Source organism: Hyperoodon ampullatus (assembly GCF_949752795.1).
Source record: "Hyperoodon ampullatus genome assembly, chromosome: 3".
NCBI classification, from domain to species: Eukaryota; Metazoa; Chordata; class Mammalia; order Artiodactyla; family Ziphiidae; genus Hyperoodon; species Hyperoodon ampullatus.
The window spans coordinates 23721606-23741172 of record NC_136916.1 but is presented as its reverse complement, the minus strand read 5'-3'; the positions used below and the strand labels follow the sequence as shown (position 1 = coordinate 23741172).

The following is a 19567-nucleotide window of genomic DNA, read 5'->3' as shown; positions in this document are numbered from 1 at the left end:
GTTGATGGGTTTGTGTCCATTTAATTATATGTAGCTGACCCTCATTATGTGCTGATTCTGTATTTGTGATTTCGCCTGCTGGCTAGAATGTACTTGTAGCCCCCAGATCAGTGCACACAGTGCTTCCACAGTCACTCACGGACAGGCGCAGGGGGGCAGGAAGTTTGAGTTGTGCACATTTCTAGCTGAGTCTAAACAGAGGGACACTCTGCCTTCTTATTTCAGCTCAGACTGTCGACAGGTGTATTTTCAGTCTATTTGTTGCCATGCTTTTTGCAGTTTTTGCTTTTTTTTGGTGATTCTGCTATCTAAAGTGCCCCCCAAGCGTGACGCTGGCTGGTGTTCCCAGGTGCGAGAGGGCTTGATGTGCCTTAATGGAAAGAATAGAGCAGCTCCATGCAGTACTGTTGGCTGTGAGTTCACTGTGAATGAATCAACAGTATATATTAAATGAGATGTCTTTAAACAGAAACACACATAAAACAAGATTCTGTATTGATCTGCTGATGAAAATGTTGTGACCAAAGCCTCATAGGAACCTAACCTTGTATTTCCTTTGGGAGCAGCGGTTTTCACTGACGGAGTGTTTGCAACCCCTTTATAGAACATAATCACCCCCAATAACATGAATCCACTGTACATGTACTTGTGAACACGTGGTTAACATGTTGCTGCGTAGCAAGCCACCCCAAAGATTAGTAGCTTAAAACAGCAACTGTTTACTGGCTCATAATCCTGGGAGTTGGCATTTGGGGTTGGCTCAGCAGTGCAGTCCTTTTGCTGGGTCTGGCTGGACTCGGTTGGACATTTGCCATCAGCTAGTAATCGATGGCGTCACTCATATGTCTGACGGTTTGGCTGGGGCTCTGAGCCACGCAGGTTTCATCACCCAGGAGGCTAACCCGGGCCCTGGGGTGGTTGCAAGTCTCCCATGAGCAGCAGGAGGGCAAGCCCCAGTCTGCACGTGGTTTTCCATCCTGTGCTTGTGTTGCATTTGCCAACTCTGACCCATCAGCCAAAGCAAGTTACCTGGCCACCCAAATCAAGTAGGCTCCACCTCTTGCCGAGGTCTGGTGGAAAGGGCATCGATGCAGAGAGGAAAAGGATTCCTCTTACTGTTACTGCGAGAGAGGTAGTACTAGCTGTTAATCCGAATGGGCATAAAAGGAAAGTAAAGTTCAGAAAGATTAAGCAACCACACAGCCAGTAATTGGCAAAGGCAGGTCACACATGTCTGCATGATGGCAAAGTTTTTATTCTTTCTCTACTGTTTTTTTTGCCTTCTGATAGACGAATGGCTAATTTGCCTAGTTTGTCTAGTTCTGGGAGGAAAAAACAGCAGTAAGATTAGTCTCATCAATACAAGAGAGAAACAACTATCATTGTCTGTCTTGGAAAAGAAACCGTATCCTATGTGCAGTCTTACTGCTGTGGTGAGTTTAAGGACATCATGGTAGTAGTGATTTGTGAATGTGTAGGGCTCGATCATGAATTTGATTTGCACAAAGGGCTTACATCCTGGATATGGAATCTTAGTTGTAATAGAATTTATTCTGAAAGACTTAAAGGAAGATGATTAAAATATTAGAGATACTGACATTGTCTGAAGAGATCTCCTTGTATTTATTTCTTTAAAAAAATCCACAATATTACCATAGCCAGACCCTATTATGCTATTGTAATCATAGTTGAACTAAGAAGGGTGATTAACGATAGCAATTTATTGTATCTGAGGAGGAGAGAAAATGGGAGATGTTGTTGTTATCATAAATCATATCGTAAATAACCAAAAAGAAGCACTCAGAATGCTCATGTAGTGTCAGCAGCCAGCCCTTTCAGGCACGCCAGCCCAGGATGTAGCCATAGAAACCCCAAAGTCATACTGTTATCTTAGCCTTGCTGCAGTTATGTGATACAACAGTATTAACATATAGATTAGGCCATTTATAATACTAGGTGTCATTTCAGGTTGGCTTGCTTATATAGCATTTTAGTTTTTTATTGTGCAGAATGTTAGTGAAATAGTGCTTTTCTGCAGGTCAGTGTATATATAGGTATTTATAACACATCAGCTTCACTCTGCTATCAATTTATTGTGTTATTGATTGGTTGTACTGTATGAATTGTCATTGCCTAATTGTCTTGTCTTTGCTAGTCATTTCATTTTTTTAAGTAAATAAGTTTGTTTAGAAAATACCTACACACTTATACATGTTGAGCTGTGTTTCAAGGGTCTAATTTCAGTCCCATTATAGACAGGACAATTTTTAAAATATTTTATGAGGGCATGTAGATGGGATTCGAAAAAAATTTTTGGCTTCATTTGGAACTAAGAGATAAAATGTTGGAATGGGTTTTTTAATATTGCTGCTCTTCCTGCATTTCCCAGGCATCCAGTGTCTGCCTGTCATCCTCCACCTGCCCTAGACATGCCCCCCAACAGCAGCAGCCCACCAGAGCCTCCCCCTCTTGGCAGCACCCTGGGTTCCAGACCCTCTCCATCCTCAGCATTCCGTCAAATTACTTCACTGAAGTATCATTTACTCAGAGTCTCCTTACCTCAAAAAGTAGGATAGAATCATTCACGTGTCAGCTTTACAGTCTTAAAAATATTTTGGCAGCAACATCTTAAAGATACTGCCCTTATCCAAGACATAAATCAGGTGGTCGGAATGCCAAGCACTGTAGCATGTGGTCAGTGAGATATTTAGGGGCAGAAAGAACTCTGTCCTGCCCTTTAGATCATCCCCCTGCATGTGGAGATGGCCCTGATATTAGAGACCTTCAGTTCTTCAGAGCAGAAGTCAGATGTCAGTACTTGTGTGTGTGTGTGTGTGTGTGTGTGTGTATTTTTTTACTTTTATTTTTTAAATTTTTTATTGGAGTATAGTTGATTTACAGTGTTGTGTTAGTTTCAGGTGTACAGCAAAGTGATTCAGTTATACATATACATATATCTACTCATTTTTCTTTTAGATTATTTTCCCATATAGACCATTACAGAGTATTGAGTAGAGTTCCTTGAGCTATACAGCAGGTTCTTATTAGTTATTTATTTTCTATATAGCAGTGTGTATATGTCAGTCCCAATCTCCCAGTTTATCCCTTCCCACCCCCACACCCCCCAGTACTTCTATTTTGCAGATGGGAAAACTCAGGTCTGAGAGAGTAAATGGGCTGTGCTAGGTCGAACTGTGGCTCTGGTAACAGACCCCAGATATAGTTTCCATCCACTTCCTCTCTAGTTGACCTTGGGATTTCTGTCCTCGTATACCTGGATGTGGCTACGTACGTACCTTGTACCGATCCTTGCCACAGCACTTGAACTGATGGCCACAAAATGTAGTTGATTCTTCAGGATAGGAAGTCATGTCTTATTTGACTGTATGTTCCTAGGATCTAACACAGTGCTACCTGCACCGGTGTTCACAAGGCACTCGGTAGGTGAACGAATGATTGAATGATGAGTAAGGAGTGAATGAATGAATGTAAGTAGTATGGAGTCACTTAAAGTAACTGGTTGTAATAAACATACATAGTATAGAAAGATGTTTTTTGAAAAATGTGCATTTTAAATGAATCCTTTCATATCTGTTATAAAAACATCAGTGTGCATAAACTAAAAAGACAGTAGGAAAGTTCATGTCATCGTTGCTAGAAATTAATTTCTGTATGTGTATTTCCAAAAAATTACAGGAAATCTAGTTTTAAATACATTTAATTTTTGGTGAAATATATGCAGATAGCATTTTATTGTCCCTACAGAGTTCAGTAGCGCAAGTATATTTTCTGCTTAAGATCATGAATCTGTGTAGTTAATGAGATAAAAAGCTTTCATGCCTTTGCAATTTCCTTTTTTCCTGATGTCCATGAGCTTTTTAGATTATAGTGTTTCTTTAAAGGCATTTATCATTCTAGTTAAAAAGATTTTTTTAAAGATATTTTATTCTAAGTCAATATTTATAGTAGCTTAGAACTAACCCCTAAAAATCCTTTTGGTGTGTTCAGACCATATTGCCTTGTTTCGGTTTTCTTCGATAAGTTTGGTAAAGAAGTGCGTTTTGCTCATTACTCCTCCGGGAAATGTAGGGAGTGTGGATTACTTATTTGTGTCATTAATGAAGGAAAATTGGAATGGGGTTTGTATTGTCTCCCCCCACTCCTCTCAATATTTGTGAAGTTTTAAAAAAAGATGGACATGGGACTTCCCTGGCGGTCCAGTGGTTAAGACTTCGCCTTCCAGTGCAGGGGGTGCAGGTTCAATCCCTGGTCAGGGAGCTGAGATCCCACATGCCTCGTGGCCAAAAAACCAAAACATAAACCAGAAGCAATATTGTAACAAATTCAATAAAAACTTTAAAATTGGTACACATCAAAAAAAAATCTTTAAAAAAATAAACATATTTAAACAGTAGAAAATAAGTTCTTAGTTCTCTGGAAATAAAAAAATCTTTAAAATACTCCTCATATCGTAACATCACTCTTTTGACTTTCGAGCACAGCTTTTATTCTTGTGTCTATATTTGTGTTAAATTAGAAAGAGCTTGTGACTCAAAAAAAATTTTATACTATTTTTTACACCTTTATATAATGACATGTCAAAAGATCAAGTATCTTGTAATATTAAACTTCTATTAACCAAATTATATGCTATTTTATAGTAAAACTGTTTTCATGGATAAGTATAGGAAAATGCTAAAAACCACTTTTAGGATTTTTACAGATTTTTGTTGAATCATGCTCATTATACACATACACACAAGGAATACTTCATTGCTGTTCACCTGTAATCAAACTGAGATTAACCTTCAGGTGGGGGTTTGGGTGATGGTAAAGAATAAACCATTCAGTAGCCATCACATATTTATCTTACTCCAAACTCTTAGAACACAGAATTAAAATAACTCATGTAATAGAAAGCCAGACACTCGTTATGCAAAATCACCAATTAAGTCTGTGTTTGAGCAAGCATAAGCTAGATCAGTTATATTCATTTGTTTGCATTTTGTAATATTTTAAAAATAAAATATATTCACTCAAGTGGAAAACTTTAATACCGTGGAGAATGGATTAATAAGCGTGGTACATTTTTACAACAGTGAAAATGAATGCACTACAGCTACCTGAAGGGACATAGGTGATGCTCAGAAACATAATGTTAGGGGCAAAAAAGCTGAAGAACATTATAGTGTGACACCACGTATCTGAAGTTCAAAAACAAGTCACTACATACAAATGTGGTAAAACCATACAGGAAACAAAGAAAGGAAAGATAAAAAAAGACGAGTAGTTACCTGGGGATGGGGGTGGGAGTGAAGAGAGGAGAGGATGAATCAGAAAGGAGCCAAGGGGAGTTGTGGTGATGATGATGCCAATGCTGTCTTCCTGAAGTCGACAATTGTTTTACAGGTATCCATTCACTATTATGCTTTATGCCTTACATGCACATCACTTACACACTCTGCAATTACCAGATAATTTCTAATTCAGAAAATTGTTTTAAATATTTTCACACTTTAAACATTTCACACCTGTTCTTATTAAAGCTTAAGGCTTTCTCTTCCAGCAAAATTCCCTTTTCATTTTGATTAATTTTGATGCTGCAATTGAAGCTTTCTTATAAAATCTTTAAGCGTAAAAAAATTGTAAATTAAAAGTAAACATTTGTATATTTAAGTATTCCTAAAATCAGCTCTTGTAACAGTTTATTTTTATAATTCACTTATATTCCTCTAAACCACATAAAGCTTCTAGAGGCATACAAGTTAACAGCAGGGACTTGAAATAAACAAACAAAAGAAAGAAACCATAAAAATAAAATAACAGAAATGGAGTAATCCCTCCTAGCTTGTGGAGACCACTTTGAATTAAGCTTTATGTTAAATTTTTCTCACTTAAATGTAAGCAACAACCATTAATTTTTAAAATATTTTTCTGAGTTACTTGAGCTCCAAATTCTAAATGAACCAGTCTGTTTTCTAAAGTATTTGCTGGAAAACAGTCCAGTTTTCCATAGCCCAGTATGACACACATCCTGCAGTTCAAATGCCTATGTGGTCGTCATCCTGCCAGTTCCAATTTGATAGAATTACACACTGGCCAAGTAGTACAGTCTTAAACGCGATGTGTAGAAACCCAGTGCTGAGTTGAGCTCACAGTAGCGATGGGGAAAACACATGAAAGGAAACAGAATAGAAAAACAGGTCACAATTCTGATCTGGAGAAAGAGGGGGAAGTACACTAGCAGCATGGAGTGATGTTTCTCACTTGGGTGACTGGATGGACGACAGTATTATTCTCGAGTAATGGTAGCAATCATTGTGTCTCCAGTTTGTCTTGTTCTCTGTAGTTTACAAAGCGCTTTCACGAACATTACGTCTTCCCCACTTAGTGTTCCTGTTGGAGGGACTTCCGCTGTGAGCCTTTGTTCTCGCTGCCCTCGTAAGCGTTTGACTTTGTTCCTGCGTCCTCCCCTTGAAAACCGTTACCCCCTTGATCTCTTTGACATCTCCTGATTTCTCTAGTGCCTCCGCTTCTCTTTATCCTTAGAATATCTAAACCTGACTACCCTGACTGCTCCCTTGCTGACATTATCCATTATTGTGATTTCATTGAGCGCAGCAAAGATTTCTCTAACACCCTGTCCTGTTTTCTGAACTTTAGTGTAGCTCAAGGATTGAGCTAATTCATAATCATCTTCCTTCTCTATTTCTTTACTTCCTGTTTGCATGAATGACTGCATTTCTCACTCACCAGGGCTCAAAGCCTTAAACCTGTGTTTGAATCCTTCCTCCACTCTTATACCTAATCACCTATCAGATTCTGTTCATTCTGTCTTCAGAATATCATCTACCTCTTACTCATTACCGCTCTTCTAGTCCAGACCCTTCTTGTCACTTCCCTACATCATTTCATAACCCCTAACCTGTCACCTCTTCATTAGGATCCATTACCTCCCATCCATCATATATGTTCCTGCCAGAGTAATTTTGCTAACATACACTCCAGTCACTTTGCTCCCTTGTCTGAAAATCTTTACAAGGTCTAAACTACCACTAGAATAAAAATCATGTTTGTTTTTCTGGAATTCAAAACTTCTAGGATCTGGATATAAGCTTGCTAAACTTACTGCCTCCTATTTCCCATCTTGCACCCTACCTTCCAGACAAATTATTCCCTGGTTCTTATACAACTTCCTATGTGCACCCCTCCATCTCTGTGTCACCTGTTCCTACATCCTGTACTTCACCATTATCAATCTCCAAATATCCAAAATGCTACCTGAGTAGTCAGGTGTGTCCAGATCTTTGACATTGAGGTATTCTGTTTCTCCTTTGAACTGCTGTGGCACTTTATCTCTCTTATGGTACTAATCACTTTATATGTGCTAGACACCTACACGGCGACTCCTGCTGAACTGTAAGCTCTTTCAGGTCGTGGTTTATTTCTGACTTATTCTGTAGCTCTTTCAGCCTTTACCATCATGCATTACGCATGGTAGATGCTTAGTTAATATGTGTGGAGAGAAATAATCTGACCCCACAGCAACTCAGTCAAGTGGGCAGGGCAAGTAACGTTAGCCCCTTTTGAGAGGTCAGAAGACAACCTCAAGGAGGTTAAGAGATTGCCTTAGGCCTGTTGCTTTGTGATGCCTGAACGCCTGCTGAAACACCATCTTTCTAATGCCAGCCGATGTGTCCTTCATGTCACCACACTGCTTCTCAAAGTGGCTGTCCTCAAGCCAGCGGAACAGAAGACATAAATAGAGTATGAATTGTGTCCAGGTTGGAGATTTACATTTTTCAAACTCCAAGAATTAAAATATGTTATGAAGGTTCTTTTAAAAAGTATTCTTGTCTGTCATTTCTGAGGAAAGTAGTCATATAATAACCCATCTCTTGATTTTTTTAAAATATTTTATTTATTTATTTATTTTCCTTATTTTTTTGGCTGTGTCAGGTCTTGCAGCACACAGGATCTTCGTTGAGGCATGCAGGATCTTTCATTATGGTGTGTGGTCTCTTTGTTGCAGCACCCAGGCATCTCTCTGGTTGTGGCGTGAGGGTTTTCTCTCTCTAGTTGAGGCGTGTGGGCTCCAGCACGCATGGGCTCTGTAGTGTGCAGCACACGGGCTCTCTCATTTAGACGCACGAGCTCAGTAATAGTGGCGCGTGGGCTTAGTTGCTGTGCGACGTGTGGGATCTTAGTTCCCTGACCAGGGATCGAACCCGCATCTCCTGCATTGGAAGGTGGATTCTATACCATTAGACCACCGGGGAAGTCCCCCATCTCTTGGTTTTTAGAGGTAGGTGTGTGTGTGTGTGTGTACACGTGTACGTAAGAGGAGGCGGAAAACAGAAAGGCAGTATTTAGTCGAGTTAGGAAAATAATTAATTAAGGAAGCAGAGGGCAAACAGGAAATCCTTAGCAAACTCCAGGTCCTGCATTTAGAGCCACACCACTAGAAAGGAAAACGGTTTGTATATCTCCTGTCACTGGTTGCCGCTCTTCAAAGCACGACAGCTTGCAAGTTTGGAAGGTTCTAGAAAACTTACAACTGTACTCTCCAACAACTGTCAATAATTTCCTTTCTTTCTTAGAAATCATGTTTGAAGCATTGTTTTTATTTCTTAGGTTTTATATATATGTATATTATAATAACACTTCCATTTTTCTTCTTTCACCAGAAGAAGAAGAAGAGCAGGTGCCCACCGATGGGGGCACATCAGCAGAAGCCATGCAGGTTCCCTTGGAAGAAGATGATGAACTGGAAGAGGAGGAAATTATCAATGATGAGAACTTCTTGGGTAAGAGACCGCTGGACAGTCCGGAAGCTGAAGAAATGCCCACGATGAAGCGGCCACGCCTGCTAAGCACTAAAGGGGACGCCCTGGACGTGGTGTTACTGGAGGCTCGAGAGCCACTCAGCTCAATAAACCCCCAGAAGATCCCACCAATGCTGTCCCCCGTCCACGTCCAGGACAGCACGGACCTAGCTCCTCCGTCACCAGAGCCGCCAATGTTAGCTCCAGTGGCAAAATCACAGCTGCCAACCGCAAAACCGTTGGAAGCGAGGTCGTTTACACCTAAAACAAAGACTAAAACCAGTTCTCCAGGGCAGAAGACTAAATCACCCAAGACAACTCCGTCACCAGCAATGGTCGGAAGTCCTATTCGGTCTCCAAAAACGATATCCAAAGAAAAGAAGTCTCCTGGACGTTCGAAGAGCCCCAAAAGCCCCAAGAGTCCCAAGGTCATCACTCACATTCCCCAAGTACCCATCAGACCCGACACCCCTAACAGGACTCCTTCAGCTACAATAAGTGAAAAAATTAGTAAAGAGACTATTCAGGTGAAACAAATACAAACAGCCCCCGATGCTGGGAAACTGAACCATGAGAATCAGCCGAAAAAGGCCGTCGTGACTGATAAGACCATTGACGACTCTATTGATGCTGTGATTGCACGGGCTTGTGCTGAACGGGAGCCAGACCCTTTCGAGTTTTCTTCTGGATCCGAGTCAGAAGGAGACATTTTTACCAGCCCTAAGAGGATTTCAGGTTCAGAATGTGCTACCCCAAAAGCTTCCACTTCCTCCAGCAACTTCCCCAAGTCTGGGTCCACCCCTCTCCCTCTTTCAGGCGGAACTTCAAGTTCTGACAATTCCTGGACGATGGACGCATCCATTGACGAGGTGGTCCGGAAAGCCAAGATGGGGACCCCTCCCAGCGTGCCCCCCAGCTTCCCTTACATCTCCTCCCCTTCAGTCTCTCCTCCCACCCCTGAGCCGCTGCACAAGGTATACGAGGAGAAACCCAAAGCTCCGGCCTCCACAGACGTCAAAAAGAAGCTGAAAAAGGAAGTGAAGGTGAAGATGAAGAAGAAAGAGAAGCAGAGAGATAAGGAGAGGGACAGGGACAAAAGCAAGGAGAGAAGCAAAGAGAAGGAGAAAGGGAAGGAGACCAGCAAGGAAGCCAAGTATCCCTGGAAGGACTTTCTCAAAGACGAAGAGGGAGATCCCTACAAGTTTAAGATAAAAGAGTTTGAAGATGTGGATCCAAAAGCAAGATTGAAAGATGGAATGGTGAGAAGGGAAAAGGAGAAGCACAAAGACAAGAAGAAAGAGAGAGAAAAAGGCAAAAAGGATAAAGAGAAGCGGGACAAAGAGAAAGCGAAAGAGAAAGGCCGAGAAGAGAAGCTGAAGGCTGCCCCAGCCCCCCTGGTCCTGCCCCCCAAGGACGTGGCACTGCCCCTGTTCAGCCCCGCGGCGGCCGTGAGGATCCCGGCCATGCTGCCCTCCTTGACACCCATGCTTCCCGAGAAGCTGTTCGAAGAGAAAGAGAAGCCCAAGGAGAAAGAAAGGAAAAAGGACAAAAAGGAGAAGAAGAAAAAGAAAGAGAGAGAGAAGGAGAAGGAGAAGAAGGAGAAGGAGAGGGAGAAGGAGAAGCGAGAGAGAGAGAAGAGGGAGAAAGAGAAGGAGAGACACAAGCATGAAAAAGTAAGCACTTTATCCTTGGGGGCCCTGTCTGATCCAAGTTCTGTTGAAAACAAAGTCAGCAAGTGTCTGTCTTTTTCGGATGTAAATCACCCAGAGCTTAACTGGAAACACGTCTGTAATGTGTTTACAAAATTTAATTTTAATTCTCAAACCCATAAGCTTGTCATCAACCCCCCGATACACTGGAAAACGTTAAAAATTCATAGCCTAAGAGCAACCTAATCACAGACCATCAACTCTCTGTTAACCACACTAATCTCTGGCAGTTTGAAAAGATCTGTAATCTTCAACAGTGAATAATATTTTTGTAATTATCAGGTCTGCAGCATACTAATTTGTACCCAAATATTAGATACCCAGAAAAGGCAGCACCCAGTTTTCTAAGAGCAGGTAAAACCATGGCACTGTCCTAAGAGGACAGCAAGGCCCATGGAGTCCTTGCTCACTGATTCCGTTTTGTTTGGTGAGCCATTTTTGCAAGTATTTAAGGTTATGCCTGTCTTCTACTTTCTGTGGCATCTCTTATTCTTCTACTTTCTGCTTTTTTTTTTAAACAGGATTTTAAAAAATTTATTTATTTATCTTATTTGTGGCTGCATGCGGGCTTTCTCTAGTTGCGGCGAGCGGGGGCTACTCTTCATTGCGGTGCGCAGGCTTCTCATTGCAGTGGCTTCTCTTGTTGCAGAGCACGGGCTCTAGGCATGCGGGCTTCAGTAGTTGTGGCACGCAGGCTCAGGAGTTGTGGTTCGCAGGCTCTAGAGCGCAGGCTCAGTAGTTGTGGCACACAGGCTTAGTTGCTCCGCGGTATGCGGGATCTTCCTGGACCAGGGATCGAACCTGTGTCCCCTACACTGGCAGGTGGATTCTTAACCACTACACCACCAGGGAAGTCCCTCTTTTCTGCTTTAATAAGATTAGGACATGTCTCTGAGTATCTAGCTCATCTGGCAGCCTGGTTGGTGGGTAGAAACTAATTCTAAGTATTTTCCCATGTAAGTAAATCAGGCTTCCGTAGAATATAGCCAAAGAAACTGATGTTCATCATGCACTTTGTAGCAACCAGGACCTCGATCCTTTGGGCACAAGATGCGACCTCTGCTTTTATAGCTTTGCTCTCTGTCCACAGTTCTTTGGGTTATAGTGGTTGACTTGTTGATGGAGAAATTTCTTTTAAACTTTCTTAAAAAGTGTCTAAGTGTCTGGTGCCATACGTACAGATCCTCAGGTAGCCTTTCCCTGTCCTCTGGGAGCATTCCTCTTTGAGGGTGGCTACAAAATCATACCTAGGAATTTTTTCCACATGATAAAATATGCTGTATTTGACCTACAGCAGCTCCATTATCCATACTTTTGCAGTGTTTTCCATTTCAGACTTAACTGGGAAGATTAGTTTAGCTGACGAGCTAGCTAACCTCTCACATTTTTCTGCCTAACTTTTTTCTTTCTCTGTCCCCCTTGGCTATTATTCTAAAAAAAAAAAAGGCAGAATGGAAATTCTGATATTAATAACTGAACATCAGCAAGTTAGCAAGATACAGAAATCCAACTCTTTTTTCCATTTTTGAAATCACTTTATCATTGTGTTATTTTTCCATGGTACCCGGAAGATTTTAAAACACTTCCACGTACCTTAGTGTCTCCCCCGACACACCCGTGACACAGGTCCAGCAGGTATTATTATCAATCATTATGGATGAGAAACAGCCTGAGTGACTTGTCCAGGATCAAGGTCATACAACCAGCAAGAGCTGGGTCATTTACACACAGACTTACTTCCCATTTTGAAATGTTTACGGCTGGTGATCCTCCCCGGCAGCGATTAGCCGCTTACCCATCGGGTACCTAGTAACTTGGCAAATGAGCCCTCAGCACATCAGAGTACTGTTGCTTTCATCACCATCTCACCTCTGGAAAGTCAGTAGAGGTGTTTCAGAGGCCACTGTGAACTTCAGTAAAGCCCATCAGGTTAGCTGGTAACAGTGGCCCATGCTTTTCCTCAGCACCTACCTGACTTTGGCAAGGACATGTCTCTCAGACCATCTTGGCTAGAAGCAAAGGGTCAGTTATGAGTCACACAGACTTCACCTAACAGAGGAATACAAGTCCTTGTATCAGTTTTGATGGTTATGGATCAGTTTTTAAAGATAAAAACTTACAAAAGTCAGCCATCAGGGCTTTAAAAATAATAAACGTTATTGTCTCTGGAGTTAAACCTGAGTTCCCATCCTGACCTTTTCAGCCCTGTGAACTTGGGCAAGTGGCTTAGGTGAGGATTAAATGAGATAACATCTGAGACCTGCTTATACCATTTCTGGCACATAAGTAAATGCTGAATAAGTGGAGAAGGCGGTGATGGTGATGGCGAGTGTTATTATTCCATTTTGAATCAACCCCTAAAACATAGAAACCTGAATAGAGGCGGCTGCTTCATTGGACCCTGGCGACTGACCTGTGTGTGGCAGGGTGAGTCAGCTGTGGTTCCAGTGTTGAAAAATTATGTCTGCTTCCTGGGCATTCTTTTAAATTTTAGCCCTTTGCGCAGCTAGGAAAGGGTAAATCTATTGTAACCTGTGGGATGCCACTGACAAGGAGTAGAAATTGAGATATTAACTTAAACATTAGGACTTCTCTTTTTTCAACCCCACTTAATCCCCCTGAGTATCAAGCCATATGAGTAAATGAAAATAGACCTGAAATTGGGTTGCACATGATCTAAGAATTTTCTTACATACGCACAGAAGACAACAAGAGTAAATCAAAATAAGGTGTATATAAGCTGCCCCAAGAAAATGTCTGCAGTCAGAAGGCCGAGGGCCGTGGTTTCCTTCCTCCAGCTCCTCCTCACCAGCTCACAGAAGCAACTGTCCTGGACACGGACCTGGATCAGCAAGCAAGGGCATTGTTTTTTTAATTAAAAGAAAAACCTCCCCATATTTACTTTACCTACCTATAAAGTTTTTACCAGTCATATCCACTTTTATCAATACAAGAACCAATAAAGATCCCATTAATTAAACGGGAATCTGCATGGTAGTTAGAAGGAGCCTCGGGCTTTGGAATCAGGCAGATCTGAGGCAGGTGTTTTAGTTCTTTAATCCGTAGGCATTTCATCTTTATTTTTCATTTTTTTTATTTTATCTTTTTGGCCGCACCGTGCGGCATGCGGGATGTGCCCCGACCAGGGATCGAACCTGCACCCCCTGCAGAGGAAGCATGGAGTCTTAACCACTGGACCACCAAGGAATTTCCCGGCATTTCGTCTTTAAAGTGGGATATGATAATAACACTTTTTAAAAAACTGCAGACAGTAATAGTTAACATTTATTGAGTATTTACTGTATGCTAAACACCATATATAAGTTTAGTTCCTTATCACAACTCTATCAGGTAGATACTGTAATTACTGTCACTTTAAGATAAGAATCTGAGGCTTAGAGAGATGAATACATTTGCCCAGGATCACACACCCAATAAGTGGTTGAACAGGAACCACAATTTCAACCCAGGCCATCACCAGCTGCTATAACTAATGTTCTTAACCACTCTCCTTTCCTACATTTAAATTAAAAATGGATTAAGTGAAATAATTTATGGCACCTAGTTCAGTGATGCACCCTCAGAAGGAAAAATCATTTTTCTAGTAGTGGTAATAATCCAGAGTATGGCTATTTATGCACAGTCTTCTAATTCCCCTTTATGGGCAGTAATATGCATCAATCAGGGTTAGGAATGTGGTCTTTCATCTGTTTCAAGTAGAACCAAAGTAACTTTTTAGGGAAAACATACTAAGAGCAACGTGTTAAACGGTCACAAACTTGACCATAATAGCTTTAGCTGTGATAAACCTAATAGAAAATTTCAGAGCAGTTTAAATTTTTATTATAATTTTGTGTTTGTGTTTGTGTCAGTGTATGTATTACATTACTTTATTTCAAACCATGGCTCTTTTTACTTGTGGTATTTTCAGTAAAAAAATAAATAAGAAAATGTCTCGTTTATGTTAGTGGAATTGAAGGTTCATATAACCTTGTATAGAAGACAAGCCAAAATCCATCTGTCGAACTTGGAAATATGTCTTTATGCTCTTATTGGAGTATGATCTGAGAAGACCTGGTAGAGTTTCACCCCAAAACGATGACGTCACAGACTGTAGATAAAAAGGCCCAATACTGGGCCTTGAAGAGCCTGGGCTTTGGCAGTCAGACTGACCTGGTTTTTGGTCTCAGCTCTGCCACTTCTTAGTTGCTCACCAGCCTCTCCTAACCTCTGACCCTCTGCTTCCTTCCCTCTCTCCCTCCTCCCATTCGACACCGGGAAGAGACCGCATCATTATAAAGTATGCTTTCCCTCTGTTTAAAAACAATAGTTTTTATATGTGCTCTAAGAATATTTTGGCTTAAAAGGCTTTCTCTTCTGCCTTCTCATAGTAAACACTGAGTGAAGACTCAGTGTGTCATTTAAGCTACATGGACTCTGACAGTCCAGTTTCTGTACAATAACCAATAATGCTGATAATCAACCCAGAGATAATTGGGATCTGTTTATAATGGAAAGCTCATACTTCTGTAATGGAGTGCCCCACGCCCCCACCCCCGTTTTTCTCCTGTTGGCTGATCAATTGTTTTATTTGAGCTAACATTGCCAATTAAGTGAACTAACCCAGATGGTAAATGACGTCAGCACACACTTGGTCTTTAATGAGTGAGTCCGCTTGGTCCTTGTCAGGCCTGGCCGACAGCTCTGAGGGGGTGAGACCGTTGCTTCTGTTCCTCAGTTGAGAAAACTGCACAGGGAGGTAGGGTAACTTGCAGACAAGCTGTGACATGACCCAGGCCTGTCTGGTTAAAGCCCGTGGGCTTCTCAGGCCCACGATGGAAGCTGGTGAGGGGGATGAGAATGGCTCACAATCTAGAGTAAAGGGCCATCGTGATTTTTAGAAAACTTTAGTCCCTGATCAGCCCATAGTGAGCTCCCATTCAGCTGCCATATTTTTAAGGACAGGCAGTGGCGGTCCTCAAAGCTTGAATGATTTCAGTCATCAGAACAATTAAAATGTCTCATGTTTCTCCAGTCTATCCCCAAATCCCTTAGCATCTGCCCTGAAATAATCTTTTATTGAACTTAAACAGTTTGTTTTTTAGAGAATGAGAAGTGGTCTTCCTGGTTTGTGCCTTTGACAGAAGGTCTCCATCGTCTTTCCTTTCTATGTAAAGTACTGTTGACTCGTTTCCAGCCTTTTCTCATCAGCTTTCATGATTAACTAGTGAAATGAAGGGTTTTCAGTAAATAAAACAACCCCAGTAAGAAGGGGGAAATATTCCCTGCTGTTTCTTATAACTATTTGTTCCAAGGGGAAGCCAGTAACTTAATGTTTAAGTGAGTATGTTTGAATTTATCGAAGTTTCCTGAAGTCCATCCCCAAGGCTTCAGAGGAATGAACTGAACACTTACTGAAAGCCCGAGTCCTGTTTCATTGTCCTCGCGGGATCCCACTTGTTATACTTCACCACAGCCGTAGATCTTCTGTCTGTTGAATATTTTAAACAGTCTATCAGTGTTAGACTATGTTTCTGAATGGAAATAATGCACAGACTTTCATCGTTAAGAAAGACAACAGGATGGTTACCATTTGTCATAGTTCAGCATCTAAAATATTCGGTTTTTAAATTCAGCTTTTCACCAGTAGTATTTCTGGGTGTTTTTCTGACATATTAGCATAGATAGACATCTGAACTAGTGCTGGCTGAACTTGCTGCCACCCTACCTAGCACACATACATAGGTTTTGTTTTTGTTTTTTTTTTTTTAATGAAAGAAGTTTAACATTTAAAAAAATAGAAAGTAAAACTTGGCCAGATTATATTGACAAAGCTGCCCATTACCTTTGCAGAAAGTCCCTGTCAGAAGATAAACTTTAAAGCTGGAATGCATGAAAGAGTTCCAAGATAGAATTTAAATTTAAACTGATTCCTTATAGATAAGCTTTTTAAAAATCCACCTCTTTGCTTCAAGTCAGGATTTTAAAAATAAATTTCCCCTTTAAATCTCTTGAGCGATTTTCATTTTTTGCAAGGCCGCACTGCTGGTGTCCCGGAAAAATGGAGAGTTAGAGCTTTATCAGTTGGTGCCCTGAGGTATGTGGCAAAGAAGCTAAATCCTTGAAGATTAGCAAAAAAAATGCAGCACATGGCAATAAGGGGCTTATATGACTACTAGTATTAGTTCAGGTGAAAGAAGTATTGCTTATACATAAAACTGGACAAATCCACTGACAATGTATTTTTAGTTAGCTACAAAGGAGTCTTATATTACTGGACTTTGCCTCTTTGGTGAATTGGGAAGCTTAGTAATCCACTGTAAATGCTCTTCTGCGTGCCCCAATTCTCAGCATCGCTCTAAAGTACTGTTCTTTTATTTTAACCCTTACAAGCTCGTGTTTCCCCCAGATTTTCGCTTCATGCCATTAAAAGATGGCGGTAAGTAATTGAAGTCATTGTCATTTAGTTTGTTGATTGCTGGGATGGACACATGAGAAATTATTTCATGATTGTAGGAAACATCCCTGTGTTTTTATTTGGGTGGGCATTCAGATAAAGTTAACATAAACAAAAGTCTGGTGAGAAATTTTTATTTGGAAACTGTACTTTCTATATCTACATTGTTAGCATCCTTATTGGTCTTTATCTATGCTTGCTTGAATTTTACCTTTAAGTTAAATCTGCTTTAACTTCTTTAAGAATGAAATTAAAGTATTTAACTATTTTTAGGTAGTGTTGCAATATGTCCTGGTTTGCCTGGGACAGTCCCGTTTACACCTGTTACATGGTGTAAATAACATAGAGAAAAAAATATATTTTACAGTGTACCCTAGACATCTCACAAGTATATGTCATTCATCATAAAAGACATTGACAAAGAAACTAAATAGCTCCATGCAAGACATCAGCATTACCAGAAAAAAGGACTCAGAAATGTTTGGCAAAGAGTCACGAGTAGTATGGTAGAACAGAGGATGAATTTGGTGCCAGGAGAACTGGATTTCAATCATTTACTTACTAACTTTGTAACTGGCCAAACCACTTAATCTTTCTGAGCCCTTAGTACATGTGAGTAATAATAGCTTCCACACCTACCTTATAGAATTATGAAGATCAAATTGGATTATGTGTATAGGACACACTTTGTGAAGTGCTGTACAGGTTAAGTTATAATTATTGTGTAGTGTGGTAATAGCAATGGACCAAAATACAATGTGAAGCATAATAATAGTGAAGAAGATTTTTTGAAAGTTAGGGCAAAGAGCTTTATTTTTTAATAAAGCTTAAGAAAGTGTTATTTAAGTGCTTCAATAATAGTATTGTGGGTTGAAGGAACATGGAATATTACTCCCAGTACTCAGGTCAATTAGGAGTGTGTGATCCTAAAATTCTTTAGAATTGAAGAAATATAGGAACTTTATATAATTTTTCATTCTCTGAATTTAAAAAAGTTGTATTCAGTCCTAGTTTTGCTATTTTTGTGACCTGAAAACAGAAAAGGAAAAAGAAACAGGAAAGAAAGGAAAAATGGTTGCTTCTTGTATGATCAGTTTCTCTGTAAAATGGAAACCATACCCCAACCGGTTTGTTAAAGAACCTAAATGAGAACATCTGGAAAATAGCCAAACACAATGCCTGGCAAACATTAAGTGTTTCATAAATGTTTGTTTTGGATGTATTTGTTTATTTTCCCACAGATAACACAGAATGGTGAGAAAAATATAGAAGCCTTAGTAGTTTACAAAATAGGCTAGACCACTGGTTTTCAGATTTGTTTAGATATAGAACCCTGTGTTCAAAAACAATAGAGGAGAAAGTGGACACAAAAATTTTCCATGGGTCTTGCTCTGCCCCCTCCCCAGTGGCCCTTGACCCCCGAGGCCTTGAGGAAAACCACTGGACTAAGAACTGGGCAAATAAGAGAGACATCTGCCAAAAGTGAGACCATTTAGAGGAGCAGGTTTCGTGGGGGAGTTGATAAGTTAAGATTTAGATGTAATGAGATGAAATCCTTATAGGATATTTAGCTGAAAATGTTCAGTGGGCAGCATTATGTTTTGGTCTTAGTTCCAATCAGTGCTGGTCTAGAGAGGGAGATGTTGAAGACATGCCATATTGAAAACAGGATTGAGGGAATTCCCTGACAGTCCAGTGGTTAGGACTCGGTGCTGTCACTGCAGGGGGCCTGGCTTCGATCCCTGGTGGGGGAACTAAGATCCCGCAAGCCACGTGGCATGGCCAAAAAAAAAAAAAAAGTTAAAAAAAAACAACAGCTTAGGATTGAAACCATGGACATGGATGAGGTCAGTGGAGAAAGCATGGGATGACAAGAGGAGAGGACTTTGCTAGGGACAGGGAAGGAGCGTGATGAAGACCTCAGTGAAGAAACAGACGGGACATTCGGAAAGATTGAGTGTCTAGAAGGAGTGGTTTAGTGGCGTGGTTGGGCCAGAAAGTAGAGTGGAGTTGGGTGAGGAATGAAGGAGAAATGGAGAAATGCAGACGATGAAGTGAAGACTAGAAAGTGTGAGAGGTCGTCAGCGAGAGGTTGAAGGGGAGGTAAGTTTGTTAAAGGATGGAGTTGAGCACATTTGAAAGCTAGATGAAAATAATGAGTGGAACTGAGAAGTTGAAGATGCTACAAATAAGGAAGTCTTTCGAAGACTGGAGGAGATGGACTCTAGTGTAATTGTGAGCACAGAGAAGTTTGTAGGGAATTGAAGGAATTCTGCTTAGTGGCCTCAGTATTTTTTCCTGTGGGGTTTGAAGGGCAAAAGAGGAAGGAACTCATGGGATGGGTCTTAAAAGCTGTAAATAATTGCTTCCGATTAATTTTTAAAATATATCTTAAGCACTTATGTGTCAGACCCTACGATAGGCACTGGGAAATAGCAACAAACAGAACAGGCATGGTCTCTGCTCTTAACTAGTTTAGCTGGGATCCAAATAAGCAGATAGTATTAAAGGCACAGATGAAATTGGAGTTTTGATGGCAGAAGTTTGTACAGTTTTAAATATTTTCTTTGGAATTA

At 40.7% G+C, this 19567-nt stretch overlaps 1 protein-coding gene across 1 annotated transcript in view; it reads left to right on the top strand.

Annotated features, from left to right (window-relative positions):
- Positions 1-19567, top strand: part of TAF3 (TATA-box binding protein associated factor 3) — a 146623-nt gene that overhangs the window by 99699 nt on the left and 27357 nt on the right. Inside the window, exon 2 of the mRNA XM_079701278.1 lies at positions 8688-10498. Coding sequence (XP_079557404.1) covers positions 8688-10498 — 1811 coding nt within the window. The remainder of the gene's footprint in view (positions 1-8687; positions 10499-19567) is intronic.